The sequence below is a fragment of the Populus alba genome, chromosome 12, assembly GCF_005239225.2.
Source record: "Populus alba chromosome 12, ASM523922v2, whole genome shotgun sequence".
NCBI lineage: Eukaryota > Viridiplantae > Streptophyta > Magnoliopsida > Malpighiales > Salicaceae > Populus > Populus alba.
The window spans coordinates 5902537-5928060 of NC_133295.1; the positions used below are offsets into that span (position 1 = coordinate 5902537).

At 32.7% G+C, this 25524-nt stretch overlaps 3 protein-coding genes across 6 annotated transcripts; 2 read left to right on the top strand and 1 right to left on the bottom strand.

Moving 5' to 3' along the window:
• Positions 1-2066: 2066 nt before the first annotated feature.
• On the bottom strand, positions 2067-9617 carry LOC118030204 (G patch domain-containing protein TGH). Of its 3 annotated transcripts, none has more exons than XM_035034205.2 (16): positions 9292-9617; positions 9126-9216; positions 8962-9056; positions 8760-8863; positions 8229-8290; positions 8060-8134; positions 7756-7910; positions 7575-7650; positions 7379-7465; positions 7152-7229; positions 6435-6579; positions 5699-6191; positions 5199-5483; positions 4992-5120; positions 3881-4087; positions 2067-2933 (listed from the first exon to the last, which is right to left on the bottom strand). In XM_035034205.2, exons 1-16 carry the CDS (start codon positions 9424-9426, stop codon positions 2259-2261), a joined length of 2892 nt encoding a protein of 963 aa, XP_034890096.1. In that variant the 5' UTR covers positions 9427-9617; the 3' UTR covers positions 2067-2258. The 3 variants fall into 3 exon arrangements, with proteins under 3 accessions (XP_034890096.1, XP_034890097.1, XP_034890098.1); XM_035034206.2 differs by having other exon boundaries at positions 9126-9211; positions 9292-9423; XM_035034207.2 differs by lacking the exons at positions 8760-8863; positions 8962-9056; positions 9126-9216; positions 9292-9617 and adding an exon at positions 8474-8723.
• Positions 9618-17672: 8055 nt separating this feature from the next.
• On the top strand, positions 17673-22104 carry LOC118030206 (protein Dr1 homolog). Of its 2 annotated transcripts, none has more exons than XM_035034211.2 (6): positions 17673-17938; positions 18022-18094; positions 18853-18961; positions 20520-20614; positions 21187-21255; positions 21673-22104. In XM_035034211.2, exons 2-6 carry the CDS (start codon positions 18077-18079, stop codon positions 21835-21837), a joined length of 456 nt encoding a protein of 151 aa, XP_034890102.1. In that variant the 5' UTR covers positions 17673-17938; positions 18022-18076; the 3' UTR covers positions 21838-22104. The 2 variants fall into 2 exon arrangements, with proteins under 2 accessions (XP_034890102.1, XP_034890101.1); XM_035034210.2 differs by having other exon boundaries at positions 17685-17938; positions 18872-18961.
• Positions 22105-22647: 543 nt separating this feature from the next.
• LOC118030205 (protein MIZU-KUSSEI 1) lies at positions 22648-24553 on the top strand. Its single transcript, XM_035034209.2, has one exon. It carries the CDS (start codon positions 23075-23077, stop codon positions 23816-23818), a length of 744 nt encoding a protein of 247 aa, XP_034890100.1. The 5' UTR covers positions 22648-23074; the 3' UTR covers positions 23819-24553.
• Positions 24554-25524: the final 971 nt, after the last annotated feature.

The following is a 25524-nucleotide window of genomic DNA, read 5'->3' on the forward strand; positions in this document are numbered from 1 at the left end:
CTCAGTAGGCTGACCATACAGAAGTGTTAATACATACTAGACATGGGCAATGCTGTCGGCCGCACTCAAATAATCATTTTGATGCTTTTAATGCTTTGGGTGCGACCTACCGCGTGGTCGGCTGCATTCTCAAACAGGTTTCTTCACTGTTTGGGAATAGTTAATTATTTTTTGTATTTCTTGCATTCTTTGAATTTTTTTTAATTAAAAAAAATAAAAAATTAATGGGTTAACCCAGAATTAACTAGGCTAACTCGTCAAACCAGGTTAACATGTCAAACCCGGAATCCATGTAATGAAAGTTTGATAACTAAATAGAAAAAAATTTAACATTAACAATTTAAATTAAATGAAAAAAACTAATTAAAAAAAAAAGGCATCAGCCTTTTCACTGTGAACTGCACTATGCAGTCCACAGTTAAAGGCATAAAAAAACAAAAAAAACTAAAGACATCAGCCGAAAACTACTTAGAAAAAAATTTAATATTAATAAACTAAATTAATTAAATAAAATTAATTAAAAAAAAAGAAAATAAAAAAAAACCTTTAAGAAGAAAAAAAAAACTAAATACAAAGAAATTTAACATTAACAAACTAAACTAAACGAAAAAAAATTAAAAAAAAAAAGCAAAAAACATTTCAGGTTAACTTGTCAAACCAAGCTAACCCGGGATCTTTGTCATGAATGTCTGGTAACTAAATAAAAAAAAAAGTGAACATTAACAAACTAAACAAAATAAAAATTACTTAATTAAAAAGAAAAAAAATCCGGGTTAACTCGTCAAACAATGCTAACCCGTTAAACCCAGGATCTGTGTCATGAAAGTCTCATAACTAAATAAAAAAATTTAACATTAACAAACTAAATTAAACAAAAAACATTTATGAAAATAATAATAATAAAAATTGACGGGTCAACCAGAATTAACTGGGTTCACCCGTAAAACTCGGGATATGTGTCATGAAAGTTTAATAACTAAATAGAAAGAAATTTAACATTAATAAACTAAACTAAACGAAAAAAAATTAAAAAGAATAAAAAGCAAAAAAAAATTCTATTTTAACTTGTCAAACCAAGTTAACCCGTTAAATCCCGTAAATGTGTCATAAAAATCTGACAACTAAATAAAAAAAATTAAACATTAATAAACTAAATTAAACAAAAAAATTTTGTTAAAAAAAAAAACAAAGGAAGAAGCAAAAAACAAATCCTGAAAAACATAAAAAAAACAGCTAAAAAAACCAAGACAACTTAAAAAAAAAAAAAAACGCCTAAGAAATCAATGTTTTACTGTAAAATAAAAAAATTAATTAAAAATAAAAACCAGAAAAAAAAAATTTAAGTTAACCCGTTAAACTTGGAATGCGTGTTATAAAAGTTTGAGATAGAAAAAAAATTTAACATTAACAAAAAACATTTTTTAAAAAAATATCCATTAAAAAAAACGAATAAAAATGAAGAAAAAGAAAAGCAAAAAGTAAAAAAGGGTTAACCGATAATTAATTAAACAAAAAAATTAATTAAAAAAAAAACCATAAAAAAAAAAATTTTGAATTAACCCGTTAAGTCCAGAATACATGTTATAAAAGTTTGAAATACAAAAAAATTTAACATTAACAAAAAAAAATTAAAAAAAAATATCCATAAAAAAAAAAAAACAAAGAAAAAAAAAGAAAAAAAAACCTAAAAAAAAAAAGCAAAAAGTAAAAAAGAAAACAAAAACAAAAAAAATCAGCACAGTTAAAAAAAAAAAGAAGAAAAAAAAAATAATAATAAAAAAAAGAAATACAATTTGATCAGTGTTTTACTGTGGAACAGTCCACAGTAAAACACTGATTTGTTTTAGTTATATTTCAATGCATTTTTTAAACCTCCCGCAGCAAAGAATATACACTGACAAGCTGTTAAGCACCTTGTAAGCATAAAAAAGATGTGTGCTTATATTTTAGCTTCAATATTGCAATTTGCAATAAATTAACTCCCATATCATACCTCCCAGCAAAAAGATCTGGTTTTTTATATGAAGCCTCAGAACAAGCATGGAGGCGATGTACTACGGGAGGGATGCCCCAAAAAGGCTACGAAATATGAACTTCCTATTAGGAGGTGATTCTTTTACAGAAGTATCAAACCACAGATTTTTCCAGCAGGTTGTTCTAATTTGATTGTACTGAAAAAGAAGTTTACTGTTCAATCCCTCAAATTTTTCTTCTCTCTCTTGGCTTCCGAATTTTCTTTTTCAGCACCATAGCAAGATCTACTGGGAGTCCCTGCTTCCATGCTTATGTTGTTTAGAATATTTTTTGCTGCTTTTCTTTTCCCGAGAGGACCTTTTCTTTCTTCCTTTTGACCTAGAACGGTGTCGGTCTCGACGATCATTAGATGAATCACTATACGAATCACTACTACTGTAACGATGTCGCCTAGACCGTTTCCTACTACTTTCATCTTCTGATGATGTACTGCTCCTTTTTCTATGGAGACTACGAGGCAATTTAGCTTTCTTCTTATCTTCTTGGGCTATCTTTCCTGAATAAACCTTGTCAGATTTGTCTTCAGATGGCCTAGGCTGTTCATCCTTTCGGAACTCACCCTTTTTAGCAGTCTTTTCATCATTAGCCATCCTTTCTTCTTGGAACACACCGTGGGCAATAGGAATGGAAAACGATTTTTCTTCAACTGACTGGATATTATCGTTACCAGCATTGGCAATTGCAGATTCTTTTTGATGAGAAGACCTGGCAATATTTGTTGAGTAAGGTGGATTAGGAGGGACCTCTAATCCCAGTTCTTTCCCCAGTGATTCTAGAAAGTCACCGGCCATCAAGCGATTTAATGTTGAGTGAGCCACCTCAATCTTCTTTTCTGGATCCTCTTTTGTGTTGAAATTTGAGGCTTCAATCTCATCATCAGAATCATCAGAGAAAATAGCCTGCACCAAAATGAACGTTATTGCCAGAAAAAAGTGCAGCACGTCCTCTTTAGCATGCTCATCAATGAAAGAACATCTGAATTGGCTGCTGGTGTAAGATTGTCCGGAAAACAAGAGAAAGCACATTAATACAAGTATCCACACAAAAGCAGGTCTCAATCACAATAAGTGGCAAGTTCAATGTATGCCAATTCAAGTATTCTGTGAAAGCATATACTCAACTAAGAGCAGGAAAAAAAGACCAGAAGTTTATTTTGTCGAAAGAACTAAAATCTTTAACATTACCTCTACATGATGGGGCACATTTGCCTGATTGTCAGCATATTATGCTCACAGTATGAACATAATACTATGAAAAGTGCTCAAAACACTTTTTTTTTTCTTATCTTGGTTAACTCATTTATGAGAATCACTCAATACAGGGTAAAGTGAAGGCTTTTATCCTGCTTTCTTATTAGATGGATGAACATCTAAGGATGAAAAAAGAGGTCAACAGATACAGCAAGTATAGAGTAAAGTTGAGATGGGCAAATTGAACACAATATCAATATACAGAGCTTAAATAGAAGACAATATTAAGAGCTATATGAGATGCTTTTTTAGTGCACAAGCAAGGAACTGGGACATAATGAAGGCCCTATGAAGATAAGGAAAACGATTCCCATACACTTGGATGCAGATGCTTGGGGAAGAGAGAAATGAAATGATAATTTTTAGGACATTTGAAATATTTAGGTCAAAGTTGCAAGTCAAGCAGAGAAGAGAAATGCATGCTGTAGAGTGTTCAGTGAATAGTAATTTGGATTGCAAGTGTATTCCATTTTCAAGTCCAGTGACAAGTGCTCCACACAGCTAAAAAGGACTACCATGCACGTATCCATTCCTGATGCAAAGCCTTGAACATGTCAACAGACATAAGGAAGTATAATTCAGCAGAAAAACTATACCTTATAGAGGTCAACCGGCCTCTCCACATTTTCAACTTGAACAGTTTCCCTATCAACTACATCTTTGCTTACTTCTTGAGGTGAAAATTGAAGAGCCAAAGGTTGATTTCTATCTGCACTAAAAGCTTCCTCCATTTTCATTGCTTTTAAATCTGATGTAACTATTAGAGAATCCATCTTGCTTCTCATCCGTGGAGGTGGTGGCGGCTGTAAATAGAAACACAATACCTCCTCAGTTAATGCACAGTTGTGGAAAAAATAAAATTCCCCAGTCTGACAGCTTCAATAACCAAACCATGCATTTTGGACTCAATATGGATCTACCATGAAAAAAAAAGCTTGTGAATCAATAGGATCCAATGCCGAGGCAGAGAAAGGAAAATGACTTGCACCTAGTGAATGCAAAGCTAAAATTGCTCTCACCACCCAAACTACACTATGCCAACCCACCAAAAAAGGGCAAAATTCCAGCAAAAACAAAAAAGATAATCAATAAACAAAGAACAAGAGAACTTCGAAAAAAATTTATAGTTGTTTATATCATGTTCCTAGCCCTTCAAAGGAATCATAATATCTAAAACAAGGAAAAAAAATTGCTCATTACTCAATTACAATGCCATCAAAGCAGGGTGTCATGGAAAGGGAAATCAAACAATCCACTTCAGCATTTTAGTTGTTTATATCATGTTCCTAGCCCTTAAAACAAATCATAATATCTAAAGCAAGAAGAAAAAAAATTTCATTACTCAGTTACAATACTATCAAAGTAGGGTCATCAAAGGGGGAATCAAACGATCCACTTCAGCATTTTCACAAAAAGTGACTTCTCTCACGCTGGCAACATTCTTAGCTGCAAGCCCAACCCTTTAATCATTGAACTAAACAAGGCACGTATCCATAACATGTAAGAAAATGGTTGAAAATGTAATGGTAACATAAGACTGTTATCCAAAGAGGCCTGCTTTATTGTGCTACACAAACAAGCATGTTAACGATATTTCTTTTCTAAATTTGAGTCGATGAAATTGAAGATCCAAATTTTCATTTGCATTCTAACATTTAAGGATTAAATACATGAATTGCCCACCAGAAAGCCAGCATGTAAGATTACCTTCCCCATAAAAGGGTCAATTAGATCAAAGCGCTTGCACAGGATGGATGAAGGACGCCATTGAAATTCTTCCCTTCTGGGGTAAATTTTCTTTGTTGCTAAATCTTCATCCTGAGTATCTTTACCTTGCTGTTCCAGAAACTTTTAGTTTAGACAAATTGTCCAAAGCAGTTACCTCATATACTAAAATTATTGCACTTGAAATACCTGTAGTCCACCAGAAGTGAATTGCATCCCTCCACTGGCAGGAAACCCCACGATCTGCTGACTATAAAGTTTGTTTTCCTTGTTGAGTTTCCCTTTTTCTATTGCCTCAACTGCAGCCTCAAAATCTAATCTCTCGCGTGCACGAGCTGCTTCTGACATATTGCTAGCTCCAGCAGAAGCTGTCGATCGAATCCCTCCTTGGTATTTTTCCTTGAGAAACTGCTCAAATCTTTCTTGCTTTCCAGGATCATCTTGGAATGGTTTTGCTACTTCTGGGAACTCACTCTTAAAAAGGACAGTAATTAAGAAACAGGAAAACAAAAAAAAGAGAAGGAAAAAAAATCTCTACTCAATTGTAGAAATAGCCTACTTCATCAAGCAAAGTATTGATCCAAAGAAATAAGAGTTTACCAATTTATGCTTGCAAGAAACTTTGTTACTGTAAAAAGTGTGTGAATTTGAAAAAGGAATGTGAATGCAGAAGAAATTAAACCACTTACAAAAGATTCAGGCTTTGTAAATGTATCTGAAAGATTGAACGGGAGATTGACATTTACAGATGCAATGGATGAACTTAAATCTCTTGAGCTTCTTTCCAAAGGCATTTCCCCTAAAATTTTGCCGCGGCTCTCTACAGTCATCTTGTCCACACTTGAAGATAATTTCCCATCCAAAGCGATCTTCTTTTGACCATTATGTTTCTGTTGCTCCTCCCACAACTTTCTTGAATAATAGTCATGACCATTTCCTCCAATAAGAAAACTAAATAAAGGATTTGATTGATTCTTCTCTCTAGAAAGATCTTCAAATAATTTACCACATCGAGCAACTAAAGTTGCAACCCCCTCAATTAAGACTTTCAAATTATCATCCTTGGGAGGAGGAACCTCCGGGGGAGGGGGAGAGGGAGTGGCAGGCTTCTTGTCAAACTCAAGAGGACTGGGAAATTTATGGTGCGGCAAAAAATCCTTTGGAATTACTGGAGGATCAAATCTGAAGAAAAATTCAATTTTGAAACACAGAAAAGGGAACACCCAAATAGAAAAGTCAGTGCATGAGATGTCCATTGTTTTCTCCAGCAATACTATTACAACATAGTAAGGATAATTAACTTGATGATGGTTATGATCAAAAAGTTAACTCAAGTTCAGATTTTCCTTATCCTCAAAATCACTAAATAATATGAAATAGATGTACAAATTTGTATGCCTTATAAACCTATGATTTCCCAATTACCTCTCCAACTGGTAGTCAGAATTCGATGCAACTTTAAAGCCAGGTAGAACACCCTGCTCTTTCCAAACCAATTTTGGATTATTTTCAGTGTTGGATCTCAAGGGCTCTTCATCTTCTTGGATATATGTATCTTCAATGTCATAAGCTGATCAAGAAGTACAGTGAATAAAACTAAAACTAACCTTTGTACCAAAAAAAATTAAAATAGAAATTGACATCTGATGAGATGAATAACAAGTGAATAAAGAAATGGTGAATTTATGCATGATAATAGAGCCAATCTCTCATGAATGCAGGTAAGCATAATTGGAAAAGTGAACTTGTGAGAATGAATGAAAAAGGAACTTCCAAACTTTCTATTTATGGAGTTAGTAGGAAATAAAACAACACCAGAATTGCACCGTATTATATGTATACCCCAATGCTAAATTGATCAGCAAATAAGGTGAAATAGAAAAATAGAACCCGATGTATTTCAAACATAAAAAAAAATAAAAAAGGAAATGCAATTCTTACAAAGCAAAAAAGTCTAAACTACTTATCAGTGCACTGTAAAAGATGAAGTAGAAACAATAAAGCAAAACATGAATAACCAAAGACTGAAGGTGTAGATCAGTCCCTAATCCACCAATAGGTAGTTTAATCCTCGTAGCAACTAACATGACAGGCACACAGCAAAGGTGATCCTATTACTCAAATCAAATAATGTATACTAACCAGAGGCATATACATCTTCATCTTCGGCGTCATAATCTTCAAGTGCTCCAATGCCAAAACCAGGCGCAGCCCTTCCTGCTGATGGACCAAAAGTAACTATTTAAATCAACCTTCAAAATAAGCAGAGCAAGGAAACCTAAAATAAATAGTTAAAACAGAGGCACAAAGCAAGGAATAGAATTACAAATAAGGACATGAAAAGTGGTTCATCAAAAAACATTTCTTACACTTCAAGCCAAAAAGACTATCTTTGATAGATAAAGCTTGTTTATTCCCAGACCCTCTTTTTCCAGATACACGTGTTCTTTTCTTTTCTGTAAGTAATAAAGAAACAAAAACAGAAAGAAAACCCCTGCTATAATACAACAAGATTCATAGAAATGAAATCATTAAATATAAACTAGTCTAGTTCAGCTTAGATACCTCTGAACTCAGGAGCATGCTTGTAAGGATCATACCCTAAACCATGTGTGTCCTCCTTTGGGTTTATTATATACACCTACAAGATGAGACACGCCATTTTATAAAACTTTGAAAGACTACTCTAACAACAGCTTAGATAAACAAATTATCTTATGGTACATAATACAGGAGAAATCCTCACAGGTGTGCTTTGAGAAGAGGGGAAACCATCATCAACAGGCTGGTGATCTAAAATGCTTTTGTGGTCTTCATCACCAGGCTCAGAGTCTTCAGGCTGTGATTTTGCATCATCAGACGAAAATGCTAGGAAAGCTTTTCTTGCTTCTCTACGAGCCTCTAAGTAAAATATAAAGGTTGCAAAAAAACAAAACATTAGACCTTACTGTACTGAGCATTAATGATTAATGATGCCAAATTGACTAAAGGCATCCCATAGTTGTTAAGTGACAAGGTCACACTGGGAATAAGATGTGAAGAGAGCATACTGTAAAGTGAATTTGCGTGTGAATCCTTGATTGAGTGACCATGTCTCCATCCCATCTTCAGAAGCAATTTTACACCTAAGCAAGAACAGCAAAGTGGATTCAGGATTACTCGATTTGCAATCAGAAGTAATTCTACTGAAAACAGGATTGAAGATGAGCTAAAACTAACCAATAGACTCAGTGGCTGGAAGAACTATTTCATCAGGAGCAGGTCCAGGAACAGCAGAAGGCCTGTAATTGGCAATCCAGAAATAGAATTTCACACTGTGAAATTGAAAATGAAGAAAAAAGTAGCAAATGGTTGAAATGTCCACATGTATGTGCACGCACGTAAGTTAAATCATCAGATGAGGTAACTACAACAATACACATGAAAACAACAAAATGGAACAAACATTCACTAAATAAACCTACCAAATTCTATTTGCAGAAGAAGTAGAAAAAGAAATCTATGAATCCACCTGTTGGAAACTTTCCAAATTTCACAAAATTAGACTGCAGCTCTATTCACAAAGCTTGGAAAAAAAAAATCCTTGAAATGCTATTCATTTGATGAAGTTATTAGCATGAAAAGAGACTAAAATATGTGTGTTCAGAATTCACAATATGCACTAATAGCAGAAACAAACTGAATATCTATTTCAACAAATAATCACCAATAAAAAATAAAAATAAAAACTATCACAAGCACTTAGGAAACCTCTGCTGCTGTTCCTTCTCGGCTTGTTTGCGAGCAATTTCAGCAGCTGTAAACCCAAACGTATCAAACTGGGACGCCGTCCCCAAAGATCGACCTTCCAATTCCTAAAATGCAAACAATAATTATGCTTTCATAATCATTATAAAAAAAAAGTCATTAAGGAAATAAATTAAAAATAGCACACAAACGCGTGCAAGCTTACCTCTTTCTCATCTTCGTCTAAGAAGTTGAGCATGCTCTGCTGTTTAAATTCAGCTCTATTTTTCCGAGAAGACGTGAACGACTGAGGAGTCCATCCTACACACAAATTATAAATAAAATTATGTTTAAAAAAAAAAAAAACAAAGAAAGAAAACACTGATTTACCTTCTTTTGAACCAGCTGTATTGTAATAACCAGCTGAGAATCCACCAGTAAATGCTCCATGAAATCTTCTCCTTCCTTCTTCATCTCTAACCTAAATTAAATTAAATTTTAAAATCAATAAATTTATATTTTAAAAAAATATTTAAAAATAAACAAACAAAATGACCTCTTGCTTCCAAGAAGGAAGCGTACGGAGGTGACCGGAAGCTTCAGCGACGGCTTTTTTCTTGCGACTGTTGAGCTCTTCCTCACGCTCTATCGGTGTACCGTAGAAGACGAAATCATCTTCGTCTATATCCATGCTTAGGTTGAGGTTAGGTTTTTTGAGAGTGAATTTTCCTGGGATTTGTCGGGAGAGAGATGAAATTTCACCGGCACACGACTACTGGACTGTTCGCTCAAACGTCAACCCGTTTCCGTTTACAAGCAACATGTCGTTCTACTTGTAAAATCATTGTACTTGGTCGCCTCGACCTTTCATTAGTAGGGATGTTCATACATATATTTCGTCGAGTTTTAATCAATAATCCGAGCTCCGAGTTTATGAAATAAATATATTTAATAATTTTATAATTATAAATCAATATTAAAAAAATATAATTAATAAATATAATTTTAAAAAAATATATATAACAAAAAAAAATACATATAGAAAAACATTATAGTAATCCACAGTGTTTTATGAGAAAAGCTACAGTGCTTACCCCATATAATTTAGTCTTATTTGCAATTACTTATAATTATAATTCTCAACCAGTTTAATATTAAAAAATATAAAATTAACAAAGATAATTCTAGAAAAAAAATATAAAGAAAAAAAAAACTATGTGAAAAAAAACACTGTAATAATCCACAATAATTTGTGAGGAAAGCTATAATGCTTTCTATATAGAGAAACACTAGTAATCCACAATGTTTTAAAGAAAAAAAAATTACAAACCAAATGCTCAACCAACTTCATATTAAAAAAAAAAATTGACAAATACAATTTTAAATAATAATAATAAAAAACATGTGAGAAAATGTTGTAGCAATCCAGCGTATTTTATGGGAAAAGTTATAGCTGTAATTCTCAACTAACTCAATATTAAAAAAATTAAATTGACAAATAATTTTTTTAAAAAAAAAAGCTAGGTGGAAAAACAATGTAGCAATTTACAGTGTTTTAAATAAAACAATTACAAAGCTAAATTCTTAACTAGCTCAGTATTTAAAAAAAAAATTGACAAAAACATTTTTGTTCAAAAAAAACAAAAAATAAATGAAAAAAATTGGGGAGGGGGAACCATAAAAAAACCAAAAAACAAAAAAATAAAACTGACAAATAATTTTTTTAAAAAAAATCATAACAAAAAAAACTATATGAGGAAACACTATAGCAATTCATAGTATTTAAAAAAAAATACAAAGCTAAATTATTAACTAACTCAATATTAAAAAATAAAATTGACAAAGATAATTTTGTGAAAAAAAATTAGGATAAACAAAAACAAAAAAAAAATTGTGAAAAAAATAAAAGAAAATTTGGAAAAGAAAAACTAAAATACCAGGAAAAAAAAAAGGAAAGCATTGTAACACATTTTAGAGTATTACTTAATATCTACCTTAACTTTTTATTTTTTTTAAATTTTAAACTTAATTTTAAAAAAAATTAGATTCAAATGATTAAATATATTTGACTAATATTTTTATGAATATTACAAATATTTACATATTAATCCAAGATTAACTTTGTTTAATGTTCTAATGTTCACAAACTATAAAATAATACAGTCATTATTCACATTGTTCTATAGATCTCTATAATAAATCCGGGCAATTCTAACTACTATAATGATTACAAATAAAAAATATCAAGGCTCAAACTTAACAAAAGTTTAAGACATTCTCAATTCATTCTTGTTCTAATATTTGCAAAATAGAAGAGAAGAAAGAGAGTTGTTGAAATATGCAAATATTGAAATACAAGTTGTCTAGAATATATGAGGTGAGAATTTGTCCAAATACAAATAATTTGAAATATAATAGTATTGAATTAATTTTCACAGCATCAAGACATTATATGTACTACTAATCCTTCATCCATCCAAACAACAAATTAACCCAAAAATATTTAGATCCAAAATATTTGAATATATTCATCAAACACATACACTTAAGGTTGTAATAGGATCTTAATAATATTAGATTTGTTTACAAACTTCATACATTTAATAATACAACACACTACTTAATATCAACATTATAAACTTAATACAATTAACAAAATACGTTTATTCAACATACTATTTTCATTAAGCAAAAATATTTGTTTAACAAAAAAGTTCACTCAAATAGTTTGAACAAACAAAATAAGTTAAGGAAATGGAGTTCTTTTACATGCATGGAAATTAAATAATATTAAGTCCTACTTGAATTGCAAAGGGCCAAATGAGTCTACAATATCAATGATATTAAGTCCTAAGAGTAGGAAAAAAAAAAGAAAAAAAAAAAAGAAGAAGTTAAAGTGATATCAAAGTACCAAAAAACACATATCACCATCAAAAGAAAGTGTGTTGGTAGAGTCTAGAAAACTAAAAAAAAAAAAAGCTAATTGTTTGAACTTAAATTGATAATAATTACTTAATGATAAAAACTCAAAAGGAAATTGTTTAACAAAATACTCACATCTTATATTGTCAACAATCACTCTTTACTATTCAACCCTTGTAGCTTAATCAATAAGCTCTGAAAGAATAGAAAGATAATAAAATAACTTTGTAAATTATAGCTTAATAAGTTTTTCAATCTAATAATAAAATAGCTAAACTAGTAAATTCTTTTTCTTATTTTAGTTTTTTAAACTTTTCAATATCATTTAACATTTGTAAAAGATCTTTTGGTTTTAAAAAAGAGTGAATCCAATTTTGGCAGCAAATTAAAGCTTCAATAGTTGTTGAATTCAATGAACTTCAAACTTTTGGTGAATATTTCATTAAAAATGAGAAGAAGAAATCAAAGAACCCCAACCCCTCTTTTGTTCTTGTTGTTGTTTCTTGACTCTTGTATATGTATGCTTTTAATGTCAATGTCTTTTTATGTTTCTCTTAATTCCCTCTATTGAAGTGTTCTCTTTTAGAGTTAAAAACTCACAAAAAGCTCTCCCTTCCCTTCTTTCTTTTATTTAAAGTGGTGGCTCCTCTTCTCCCCTAATAGAGAGACTGTTTCCTTTTATTATTATTATTTATTATTAACCTCTTACTTTTTTAAAATTCATTTATTCCTTTCTTTTAATTTGCATCTCACATTCAACCCTAATATCTTTTTTTTCCTTAACAATTTCAGTTTTTTTTTTTTATTATTATTTTAGGCCTTCTAAACAAACTATAATTTACTTTACTTTTTTCTCCATATAATAAAAGCTTGGGGTTTTACATTCTCCTCTCCTAACATAAATTTCATCCCAAAACTTATTTATTTTTTCTAAGTTATTAAATAAACTTGGATGTTTTCTTTTCATCTCATCTTCTCTCTCCCATGTTTTTTTTCTCAACTTGAGACTTCCTCCATAACACCCTTACCAAAAGAACTTTCTTGTTCCTTAACTCCTTTTTGTTTTATCCACAATACTTATCGACTTTATTTTCACTGTTAAATCCTCTTCAATCTTCTTTGAAACTCATGGCAATACTCGTGAGGAATCTACCATAGACTTTTGAAGTAATGACACATGAAATACATTAAGGTAAGTGATCTTCCCACTTTGTATATCGGTTACAACATTTGTTTTTTTAAGATAAGACTCAATTACACAATCATAATATTTTATCAATTCAACCCAATATCTTTATCACATTTTCAATTCCCTTTGTGATATTAGATATCTCAAGCTTTTATGGTAAGTAAAATTTTGTATTAGATTGCCATACAAATAATGCATCTAAACCCTTAAAGCACACATTGTTGCTGCCAGTTCTAGATCATACATAGGATAATTCTCCTCGTAAGTTTTTAATTGTCTTGATGCATATTATATGACTTTCTTATGTTGCATCAACACACATCATAAACCCTTTCTTGATGCATCATTATAAACCACAAACCCCTTAGTCATTGAAGAAAGGGTCAATATTGAGGTAGTTTTAAGCCTTTTTTTTTAACTCCTAAAAACTCATTTCACATTCCTTGATCCATTCAAATTCCACTCTTTTCCAAATCAATCAAGTGAGAAAGGAAACAATAATAAAGCATATTTCTATGAATCTTTGATAGCACTTAACTAAGCCCAAGAAGCTTCAAATTTCAGTCACAGTTATAGGCCTTTCTCATTTTAAAATTGCTTCCACTTTCCTTGGACTTACTAAAATTTCTTCTGTTGAGATAACATGTCATAAGAAAACTATTTATTTTAGCCAAGACTAACACTTGTCGAATTTGGCATACGACTGGTTCCCCATTTAACACTTGCAACACTCTTCTTATGTATACCTCATGTTTCTTAGGCGAACTTTAATAAATTAGAATATAATTTATAAACACTTCTATAAACTTGTCCAAAAACAATATAAATACGCTGTTCATTAGATCCATAAACATTAAAAGAGCATTTGTCAACCTAAAAGGCATTACTAGGAACTTATAATGACCGTACTAAGTCCTAAACACAGTCTTTTAGACATCCTACTCTTTAATACTTGGTTGATGATACCTATACCTCAGGTCGATATTAGAAAATAATATCGCTCCCTTTAGTTGATTAAACAAATCATCTAATCGAGGTAAACAATACCTATTCTTCACAGCTACCCTATGCAATTATTGGTAATTGATACAAAATGTAAGGGTGTCATCCTTCTCTTTCATAAATAATATCGGAGCTCCTCAAGGTGAATTACTTAGGTGAATGAATCCCTTGTCCATCAACTCTTATAATTGCACTGTTAACTCGACTAACTCAGATGAAGCCATTCTATAGGGTAACTGAGCTATGGGTGTTGTCTCTAGTAAAACAAGATACATTTTTTATGTTTTTGGTCGTTGTAATTTTTTTTTCATTTTTAATCCATGTATTTATAATAGTTTTGTATTTTTTTTTTTTTTGCAAAATTTCATTTAATTTTATGTTTCACAACTTGAGCTAATGAGAAAAAAGAGTGAGTTATCGGACCTCCTCCACACTTTTGTTTTTATATTTTTAGTAACACGGTCCTTTTTCATTATTTTTTTTAGTTTAAGTTTATTTTATTTGAAATTAAATAACTAAATATATATTATATATGTTACTTTATTTATTTATTCAAAATATATTTGAGTTATTATTTTTTTAAATGCCATTAAAAGTTTAGTTTGTTTTTTTTTTTATTAAAATTATAATTGTCTTTTTAAAAAAAAATTAGCAAGCATTCTTTTAGTACAACCCATCATATTTAGTATTGTTTTTGTTTTAATAAAAATTGGTTACTTTCTACAAGTGTTTATCTTTATTATCATATAATTAAATAAAATATAGTTTTAGAAATGGCGTTGCCTCAACCCACCTGTTGACTCATGGAATAAACGCCTCAACCATCTTTTTTAATAATATTTCTATTTATTCAATTACTAAGGCGCCCTTAATCACTTGTTTATTGCAAAAAACAAAATCATGATGACAAGATGTAAAAGCCCCTAGATATTGGTTCAATTTTTTTTTCTTTTAAGGGAAAATGAGTAATTTAATGTTCTTTGAAAAGCCAAAAACCAAACAAAAATCTCCTAGAGGGAGGTTTTAAAAAATTACTTTTAAGGATGATTAAGTCATTTTACTATGCTGACAAAATGTGAAAAGACCTCCATGTCTATTTAATTAAAAAATAACTTTTGGCCATTTGAAAAAGGCCATTATACCCCTAGTAAAAGGCTTAATGATTTTAGCCAAAACCCAATAATTTTATATCCAAAACCCAATAATTTTTCCATCTATTTTTGTTGTTCAGGTGTGACCATGTGTTAATCTAATAGGTACTTGAGGCTACATTGATTTGTTTGAATATAAAATTTCTAACCCAGCAAGTATAGACATCAAGTTCGTATTGCTTCAATGATAGCTAACATCTCATTAACATATATAGACCAAGAAAACTTAGAAGTTCCCAAAGCCCAACTCATGAAGGCAACATGCCTGCTTTGTTGAGTTAAAACCGCCTCAATACCAATATGTGACCCATGTATTGCAATTGTTATTAGCCAAAGACACATTTGCTAATTTTGACCAAAAAAAAAAAAACTTGATGATGCCTTAAAATTTCAAAAACTTTCTAAACATGTTCAAGATGCATAGTCCAATTAGGGCTATAGATTAAAATATCATAAAATACTAGCATAAATTTATGAAGATAAGGACGAAAAATAGAATTCATAATTGCCTGAAAAATAGAGGGAGTATTACAAAGGTCAAAGGGCATAACTAAATACTCATAATGACCATCATGGGTACAAAAAGTAGTTTTAAGAATATCTTGTAGGTGTACTCATACTTGATGATAGCTAGCCCTTAAGTCCAATTTTGTAAAATAAAATGTCCCATAAAATTCATCTAACATGTCATTTATTGTAGGAAAGGGAAACCAATATTTGATTATAATAGTATTAAGGGTTTGATAATCAACACAAAAAGTGCCATGTACCATCTTTCTTTTTAACTAAAAGAAAAGGTGAAGAAAAAATGATTGGTAATTAGACGAATAAGCCTCAATTTTAACATGTCTTAAACTTGCTTTTCAATTTAAGCTTTTTGAAAATAGGCATACTTGTAGGGTTGATATTGACCAGTTCAGTCCCTTTTTTAAGAGGGATACAATGCTCAACCTCTCTAGTTAGTGGTAATTTTGTAAGCTCCTGAAAAATGTCAATATAATTTTTCAATAGTTGTTATATATCCATGTGATTTTCTTGCTGTGGCACTTCCTCAAATGAGTGAATACAGATTGCAAACATGGAGTTCCTTTTTTTTTTTTTTATTATTATTATTTGGCTACAACTTTTAAAGATGTGGATTGAATATAATTGACTTCCGTGCCTTGTAATGTCCTTACTTGATTTTCCCATATAAACCCTATTATCATTGTCTTTCAATTGCAAACCACTAAGCCTTATTGTTCTAACCATTATACTCCAAATACCAAGTCCAATCTAGTTAGATACAACAAATAAAGGGTAAAAGAAAAGTAAATACCCTAGAGCATGATATGCACACGCTCAAACCTTTATTGGCAATGCAATTTATTCCCATTGGTAACTCGTACAATAAATGGCTTAGTAGGAACTATGTGTAAATGAAGTGAATTGACTATTTTATCACCAATGAAATTATTAGCCTATTCATTGTCAATAAGCACCACAAATTCATGTTGCCCGACTTTGAATATGAAAATCATGGTCTTAGGAGTTGACCATCCAGTCACGGCATGCAAGGAGATCTCAGGTTCATGTTGGGGTTTAGGTACGTTCTCCTCTAATAGTTCATTAATAACCTTTTCACATTTAATATTATTGGTGTTGGTACTCCTTTCAAGCAATAAGAGTTGTGGCCTTTTGCACTTATGACCCACAATAAATTTGTCATCACAATTAAAGCATAAACTTTGAGCTTTTTGTTTTGTTTTGTTTTTTTTTGTTTTTGCATTTCTTCCCACGCCAAGTGCTTTACCGGGACGTTGTATTGGATATCATTAGAATGAATAAAGTAAATTGAGATCGATTGATCAATGGTGGTTGTGTAAATTTTTGTTAGGATTGGAGTTGTTTATCTCACATGTCTACTATGACTTCACTCAAGCTACTCTATTTTTATATTTTGCACTCAATCTATATAATTATAATTTTTCTTTATTGTTTAATCATATATTCGTGGCCTATCACTAATTAAGAGATAATAAATATTTATAAGCTAAATTCTTTTTGGTTATGTGCAAAAAGACATTATTTTAGCATTCATTTGACCGATGAATGAGCATTACCTAGGTTCTAATAGACATGAGATCCAAGTTTTATATTCAATTTTAGTGTCCTTACTCTTTTTTTTTTTTTACCTTGTTTACATTAAAAAAATAAATATGCAAATAATTGGTGTGCGATTTCATTTATTCAATTTATCTTTCTTTCCTTATTTTATTGCTTTTTTTACCACTTTTTCTTTAAGTCTCAACACTTTTATTTTATTTCTTTTTTAAACACTTTGTTTTCCTTCTTTGAAAACCTGTAACTTTTCTAATGTTCAAGGTTCGGAATTTCCATACTCCGAGGCTAATATCTATTTTTAAGTAGGATTTAATTTCTATTTATAGTTTATTGGATGAAAAAAATGAAACATAGAATTATATATCAAGGTCAACATATAAAAAAAAAAAAAAAAAGAAATAGAAATCGGAAAAAAAAAAAAAAGACTACGTACTAGGCACATTTTGTTGAGGCTGGCTTGACCCAGGCCCCTTTTTTTAATTAGGTCGACTCGCCGGGCTCCCGTTAAATTATACGTGTAATCGAACCAAAACGCGCGTTTAAAGAGAGAGGAACAGTAGTTTTCAGGGTTGAGCAAATCGTGTGCGAGCAGGACCTGGTAGTCTTATCGTGAAGAAGAGAGAAACTAACACCAAAATCAAATCATGACCTTAGTTGATAAATCCATCATATATCAACAACAACAGCAGCAGCAGCAGCCATGCCTCCTTTCCTCCTCTTGATCTCTCATTCCACCAAAACAGCAATAACACGCACTTGCAAACACGGTTCTGAATCGGTTGACTCGGTTTCTCCGCTGGTAGATTCACGCTATTTTATCTCCGTGTTTTGACTCTGTGAGTTTTCTCTCTCGATTCATTGATTGATTAATATGGTTGTAGATCTGTGTGTTTATATATCTGTTTGGCTTTTTCTTTAGGGTTTGAACGATTTGACGATGGAACCGATGGATATAGTTGGAAAATCCAAGGAGGATGCTTCGCTTCCTAAAGGTAATAAAAAAAATGGTAAAAATAAGATTTAATTTTTGCGTATTTTAATTGTTTGTTGTTTGGTCAGTTTTATTTATATTATATTTTTTCTTCTCTTGGCTTGTTATTTTATTAATTTTGTGATGTTGCAAGTTTGATTTCTTTTTTTTTTTTTTTATTTTTAGATTGAATTTTTGAAGCGTTAATCTTAGGTTTCTTCTGAGAGATTATCGAATTTACGAGTTAAGAGTTTTAGAATTATAGTTATGAGTTAGGGTTTTGACATCTATGACTATATTCGCAGCAAATTGCAATAGCGATGCATATTGAAGGGTTTTGGGACAAGTAGGAATAGCAATGACCTGGTGTTGCTGTGTTTTGAAGTCATTTAGGCGTTTCTCTGTGTGGTATCTGTTTGGTGCTGTGTTTTTAACTTCTAAACGCTTTGGGTTGAGGGCTTGTGACTTCGTAGTCCTAGAAATGGTGATGAATGGTCAATAAATGGTCTATTCTTGTGAGGTCAGGTTTGTGGGGTTTGATCAATATGATGCAGTTATGATCAAGCTGGAACTAATGAGGTCCACATTAACTTGTTCTGAATCATTGTTCAATTGAACTGGACAAATAGCAGAAACACTACACATAATCATGGATGTTGGTGTGCACACCTGTGTGAGAGTTTGGAGTTATACTTGATTTTGAGTCAGCTCTGATGCTTAAACTATGTAGCTGAAAATTACTTCATATTGTGTTTTATTTGACTGTTTTTCTGATGGTAGTTATGGAAATTTTTTCCAGCAACCATGACGAAAATTATTAAAGAGATGTTACCCCCAGATGTTCGTGTTGCCAGAGATGCTCAAGATCTTTTAATTGAGTGTTGTGTAGGTGAGACTAATGTAATTTTGTGGCTTTTGTCTATCTTGATTTTTTTTTTTTCATATTATTGGTATTGATAGATTATCATTTTTTCCCCATTAATACACCTCTAGGAAAAAAATTTCATCGGAAAAAAAAAATCATGTATTTGAAGAGTGAATGAGTGTGGTCCTTTAAATCATTTCTGGTCCTTTGTTTTATGAGACTTGTGTTAGTTTGATCAGATGAAATCTAAATGGCCAACCGCTTCAGACCATGTCATTGTCCACTTCACACACACAACCTTATTAAAAAGGACAGAAAGAAAAGGAAGGAAGAAAAGGAAGAGTAAAGAAAAGAAAAGATAAGGGAACATGAATAGAAAGAGAGGCAGGACCTCTGGAGCTAAAGATCCAAAGCCAATGAGAATTCTGAAGCAAGCTTCATTTATGAATTACTTATTCTTAGCCTAAGATAAAACACTAAATAATAATATTTTTAAATTTCAATTTTGGCCTTTTGATTTTGCTACAGGCATTTCCACATGACATTTTTCAAAGATGTACCTTTATCAATTGATTGTTTGGAGCTGTTGCAACAAAGCAAATACCTTAACAAAAGCTTAGTGGTCCATTCCAAAAAATTAAAAATGTTCTCATCTGGGGGATTGTGTTTTTGTTTTCTTCTAAAATAATTTATCTTTCATTCGCATGTTTGCAGCTACAACATGCCTTCAAAAACCATTTCATGGCTAGAATTTTTTATTCCAAGATGTGGTTCACTAGATGGTATTGGAAATCTCTCTAAGAAACCCTATGAAAAGTTTCTTTTAAGCTTCCACTAATCAAAATGCTTACTGGATTGACATTGGTTGGATTATTGAGAGGCTGTTTTTTATTTTGGAAATGACTGTTAATATGTGTAAGTTTCTGACTTTTTGGAACCTACCTTTCAAAGGTGAAAACAACTTCCCCTTACTAGGCCGTAAGGTATGATCTTGATAATAAGCAGAAATATAATAAATTTAAGTTATAAATATTGAACAACATCTTTGTATCTTGCCCTTACTTTTTATGGGATAACCTCTCAGGAAACTGTTGCTAAGACTGGCCTACTTAAATACTTAAGTTGCAATATCATTTAGAAGGTCGCCTCTGGCACCATTTCTTTTGATGATAGCATGTCCAAGAAAAAAAAAAACTGTTTTCCTATATGATGTGTTAAGCCGCACTCTTTAATTTCCTTAATCCAACTTGTGGTCTGAGATTTTTGAACTTAATATTTGTGATATGATACAGGATGTCAAAATTAGAATATTTTAGATGTAACCAACATAGTATCACATGCAAGTTCCTAATGTTTATTTGGTTATAAGTTTGGCTTTGTTCAATACTATTTCCAATGGTTGCTGATATAGCATTTAAAACCAAGTCATTCCATCCACATAAATGTCGAATGTTTTTCGTACTTCAGCGATTTCTTTTGGCATCACTGTTTTTTCTTCTCTCTGATTGCCAAATAGTCTACTTTTTAATATGGTTTTGTGAGTAGAGTTTTAACAATTACTGAGGAATGTGTTTCTTTGCAGAATTTATAAACCTTGTATCATCAGAGTCCAATGAAGTATGCAGCAGAGAGGACAAGCGAACAATTGCACCTGAGCATGTACTCAAGGCTTTACAGGTCTTTGATTAATCCAATCTCTCTCTAGTGTGTGCTTTTTTGACGTGCATAATTTCTCGTGTCTTCTATATTATTTTATAGGACCTTTTGCGTATCAACATATAGTTTTCTCTCTTCTATCTTAACATTCACTGGTAGCAAGATTTTTTGTGCAATGCCAATTTAACCTAGTTTTATTTCTTCCATTACTAACACCCGTCTGTCCTTTATGCTTTCATCTCTCATGTTGTTTTCAGAATGATTGGTGAAACTTACTTTCCCGCTATCAATTCACATACTGAGAAGTTTCATAGACCATTTAACCCATGTGATAATCCTTGAGTTACCTTCTAACTCGGAGAAGCTGTTTTGCTGTAAATGCCTCCAACATCACTCTCTTTCTCTCGGTTTTTATTTTTTTGAAGGAAATGTATTTTATAATGGAATTGGTTGGCAATCAGCATTTGAAATCCATGTGCCTTCTCAAGATATTCTGGTTGTCATTCTGCAATTTTGATACTAAAGAATGATTGGGTTTAAGGTCTTACAATTGTTATTTGCAAGTACAATCTGATATATGGTCTGATCTACAGGTTCTCGGGTTTGGAGAGTACATTGAAGATGTTTATACAGCATATGAGCAACACAAGCTGGAGACTATGGTAATTTATACCCCCCCCCCAACTGCACTTTCATTTTCTGTAAGAAGATTATCTTAAATCAGATCTCTCCACGTGTCAAAGCCATGTAACAAATTAAGATAGTGTAGCCAGTTCGCAAGATTATTTTAAATTAGATTTCTCCACATGACAAAGCAGTGTATCTGATTATTCCAGCCGGTTCAACTTCTGCTTTCTTTTATTTCTTTTTGCCACAATGCATCGGTGTTATGAGCTTTATCGAGCCTTCTTTCCATCTTTTATTTTTTTTCGAATTGTGTAGATTCACTGTTTTAGTTGATTTGGCCACATAGAATTGAGCTTTGAAAGCACAAAATGATATTTTATTATCTTTTGTTACAGTCGGGCTTGTAAAGCACAACGTAATTATAGTTTAATAAAATCTTTTTTTTCTTCCAGCATGACTCTTTAAAAGGTGGTGGTAAATGGAGCACTGGAGCGGCGATGACTGAGGAAGAAGCGGCGGCGGCGCAGCAAAGGATGTTTGATGAGGCGCGTGCAAGAATGAATGGTGTGGTCAGTGCCCCCAAGCAACCAGAGACTGACCAAAGTTTAGAGAGCTAGCCTTAGGGACTTTAATTTCTTGAACCGTAGGCAAGCATCAATTCTCCCCTTTGCACGACAAGTCTTATCATATACAGTGTACAAAGTCAAAGTGCAAGAAGTGACCTCTGTGGATATGCCACTTCGATTTGTACTCTTTGTTTATCTTATGGATCATGTTTACAACTTAAATGTAATTAGTGCAAGTTCGTCCAAATCTCCCCCTTTCTCAGTACCAGCGACGGTGATTATCATGTTTAGTTATAATCAAATTATTTGTTTGCACTATTCATTTGTGTTTCAATCAATCATGTTGGTCTTTGCCTTTACAACTTGTGAAGAGGCCCTCCGCCTCTCATGCTGCTTGGATGATCGAAGGCAGCTGAAATTTCAATCTCAGCCGTTGTGCTCAAAGGTAAACCCATATCTGATACCAATGGGGATGCGCCACGTGGACATATTGTGGTGAAACCTGAACAAGTGGAGGGGGGTTCCCAACTGGTCCGGGTTTTCGTGTAAATGTATGTCTGTAATTTCTTTCAAACTAAATTTTTACCATATTTGAGAGAGGTTTAAACAATAAAAATAAAGCAGCTTTATATTAACCCGAAAACATGTCACTGCGCCAAACGAAACCAGACAAATGGAAGGGGTATTTTAGAGGTCCCACAAACAATGATGTGTCAGTTCCTAGGTAGGTAAAACGTGGACACTTCACCTGAGTTACTCTTCAGAACCCAACATCTCCCTGGAGCGAGTTTACACTAGAAAACATTGGCGCAGATCATGTCTATGATTGAATAGCACGATGGCTTTGGCTTTGGTTTACTGTGGTTGTTTTTTTTTATTTTTTTGGGTTAGTTCTCGCGTCGTCTCACCCTATTTGCTGCTTTTGGATTCCAAGTCAAAAGAGTCAGTCAAGCCAAATCCTTGCCCCCACAAGAAAGTGAAATAACACCCCCATTGTTCCCTCAGATTCCTCTCTTTTTTTTATTTTCAAAATCTCTTTCTCATTCCTAGATCAGTTTGGTGGGGGCGGCCTGTGTTTCTTTCGTCAGGATTCTCTTGCACTACAACTATGGGCTAGAAACAAGGAATTCAATGGAAGCCCCACAAATAATAAAAGCTACAAAACCCAGAAAGAATCATCCTCCTCCCCCCCTCTCTCTCAAGCCTCAACTACCTCTGCCTCACCGTCTATAAGGACTAACCTTCCCCTTGATTCTGCTTTCACATATTGAAGTCATCAACAACTTATATGGCTAGAACCTCTGAAGACTCCTCCTCCAAGAGACACTTCCACTGGACCAAAAAGGTTGGAAACGAGGATGTTGAAGCTCCAAGCATCAAGTCCTCCTCAAACCCCAACGAAGAAGACAAGAATGAAAATGTTAAGAGCCATGTCGCAATGCCAACCCCGAAGAAAAGACTACCAGCAGTAGCAGTTGCTAGGCTCCGGTCGGTTCTTGCAGCCCTTGGTAAGAACCGATCAAGCCTTCCAATGGGGCTTGGATCCCGAGTGGTTGGTACCCTTTTTGGATATCGCCGGGGTCATGTCCATTTCGCATTTCAAAGGGATCCCAATTCACCTCCTACTTTCCTCATTGAGCTGGCCACACCAATAAGTGGATTGGTTAGAGAGATGGCATCTGGGTTAGTCAGAATTGCATTGGAATGTGACAAAGAGAAGGAAGATCAAAAGAAAGCTGTGAAATTGCTGGAAGAGCCAATGTGGAGGACTTATTGCAATGGAAAGCGATGTGGTTTTGCCACGAGGAAGGAATGTGGGCATAAAGAGTGGAAGGTACTGAAAGCCGTAGAGCCAATCTCAATGGGTGCAGGTGTTTTGCCTGCAGCAGAGGCTGGAGCTGATGGTGAACTCATGTATATGAGAGCTAAGTTTGAAAGAATTGTGGGGTCTAGAGACTCTGAGGCTTTCTACATGATGAACCCTGATAGCAATGGAGCTCCTGAACTCAGCATCTACCTGCTTAGAGTCTAAAAGTCCGGTTATCTATATTTCTTTGTATTTTTTCTTCCCTTTTTTTAAGGTTTCCTGGGCAAGAAAATGGAGGTCTAGCTCTCTCAAACTTTTGTTTTTTTTTTTTTTTTCGTTTTTTTTCTTTTTCTGTTCGTTTTTTCTCCTTGGGAGAAAATGGGAAAGTGAGCTTTACCTGTATTTTGTTAGTTTTAGGTGGAGGGGGCAATACATTATAACATGATGGATATGGATAGGTGGGGTAATGATGGTGTATATGTGTAGTCTTTCTTCTCTCTTTTTTAGCAAGTGATGAGACAAGGGGTTACCGCAGCAACCATGGCAGTCTTCTCATTTTGTTTAACTTCTCTCATCAATTATTGCCATCCCATGCTCGTATTGATGTGGAATTTCCAAGGAAGGAACGCTATAAAAAACAACGACTGTCTAAGAACAGCAGTAGCTACGCTGCTCGCATGCGTTCCCTTTCCACCTTTGAATCGATCTGTTTTACAAATCACAAGCAATTTACCTCTTCTACTCTACATTCGACAATCTTAAGCTCAAGGGACGAGCTGCAGAATACATCTGGATAATCTTTCTTTCTTCGAAAAATGCATTTCTGGTGTGTGTTTAATTGGGAATTTGATTCTCAAACAAGAAACCAGTAAGTGGACTAATATATTATTTCATTTTCTTGCATGTTAAGCTACTATATATAACCTCTGCAGATAATAAGATTGGTGTTTTTCCTTCTCCCTTCATGGCAGAGAAGGCGTTTCACTGAAGAACTGTATTTTTTCTCTCTCTGAGAAGGAGATTTGAGTACATCAATTATAAGCAATTCTATCACAGACCATTTAAAAAAAAATATATATATATTACAGCTATTAAAAAACCACAATTAAAAACTATATATTTAAAAAAATCACAGCAACCGTGATATCTAATTTGCCAAATTTATTTTAAATTTATGCTAATAATAATTTATTTTTTTAAATTCATTATTCCAATCATTTGTTCTTAGCGCTTACATTCTGTGTGGATTGATTCCAAGAGATTTTATTAAAGCCTAATCATAGAAGTCATCAAAAGCAAAATATAAAAAGAAAAAAAAATCCAATCCCTGACAGTATGATTAGGCCTTTGTCATTTGTTGACTGCTTTTTTCACCTTGCCGCTTTGATTCCTTATGCTTAGGCATATCTAATGGGAGAGATAAAAAAGATTTAAAAATTAAAAAAAATCATTTTTTAACTTTTCTTCCCTGGAAGAGCAGCTAAAATAACTCTTTTTTTTTTTTTTAAAAAAAGAAAAGTACATGCAGAGAAATCATTCCTAAATATCTATCAAATGAAACCAAAACATTAAAATAAATTATGTAAACATCAATTCAACTTTTTTCAATAATTTTTTTCTCAAAAAGCAAAAAATATTGATATTAAATATATTAAAATACAAATAAATTGTTAAAATGACTTCTTCTATTGGAATGTATATAAGAAAAGAAGAAGAATCCATATTTACAGTTTTCAAGAAGCTATATCAACCATTTTGCTCTTCCATATGGCTTCTGCAAGATGCTCTCGTACAAGATTTAAAGCTTCACTGTTACATCCTGCATTATTTTGGCTGTTTAACCTGAGGGAAAATACGGCCACCATGAAAAGGTTAGTTTGTAGTCTGCGACACTGTTCCAGTGTCTCCCACGGCCCTCTCTGCAAGTTTCA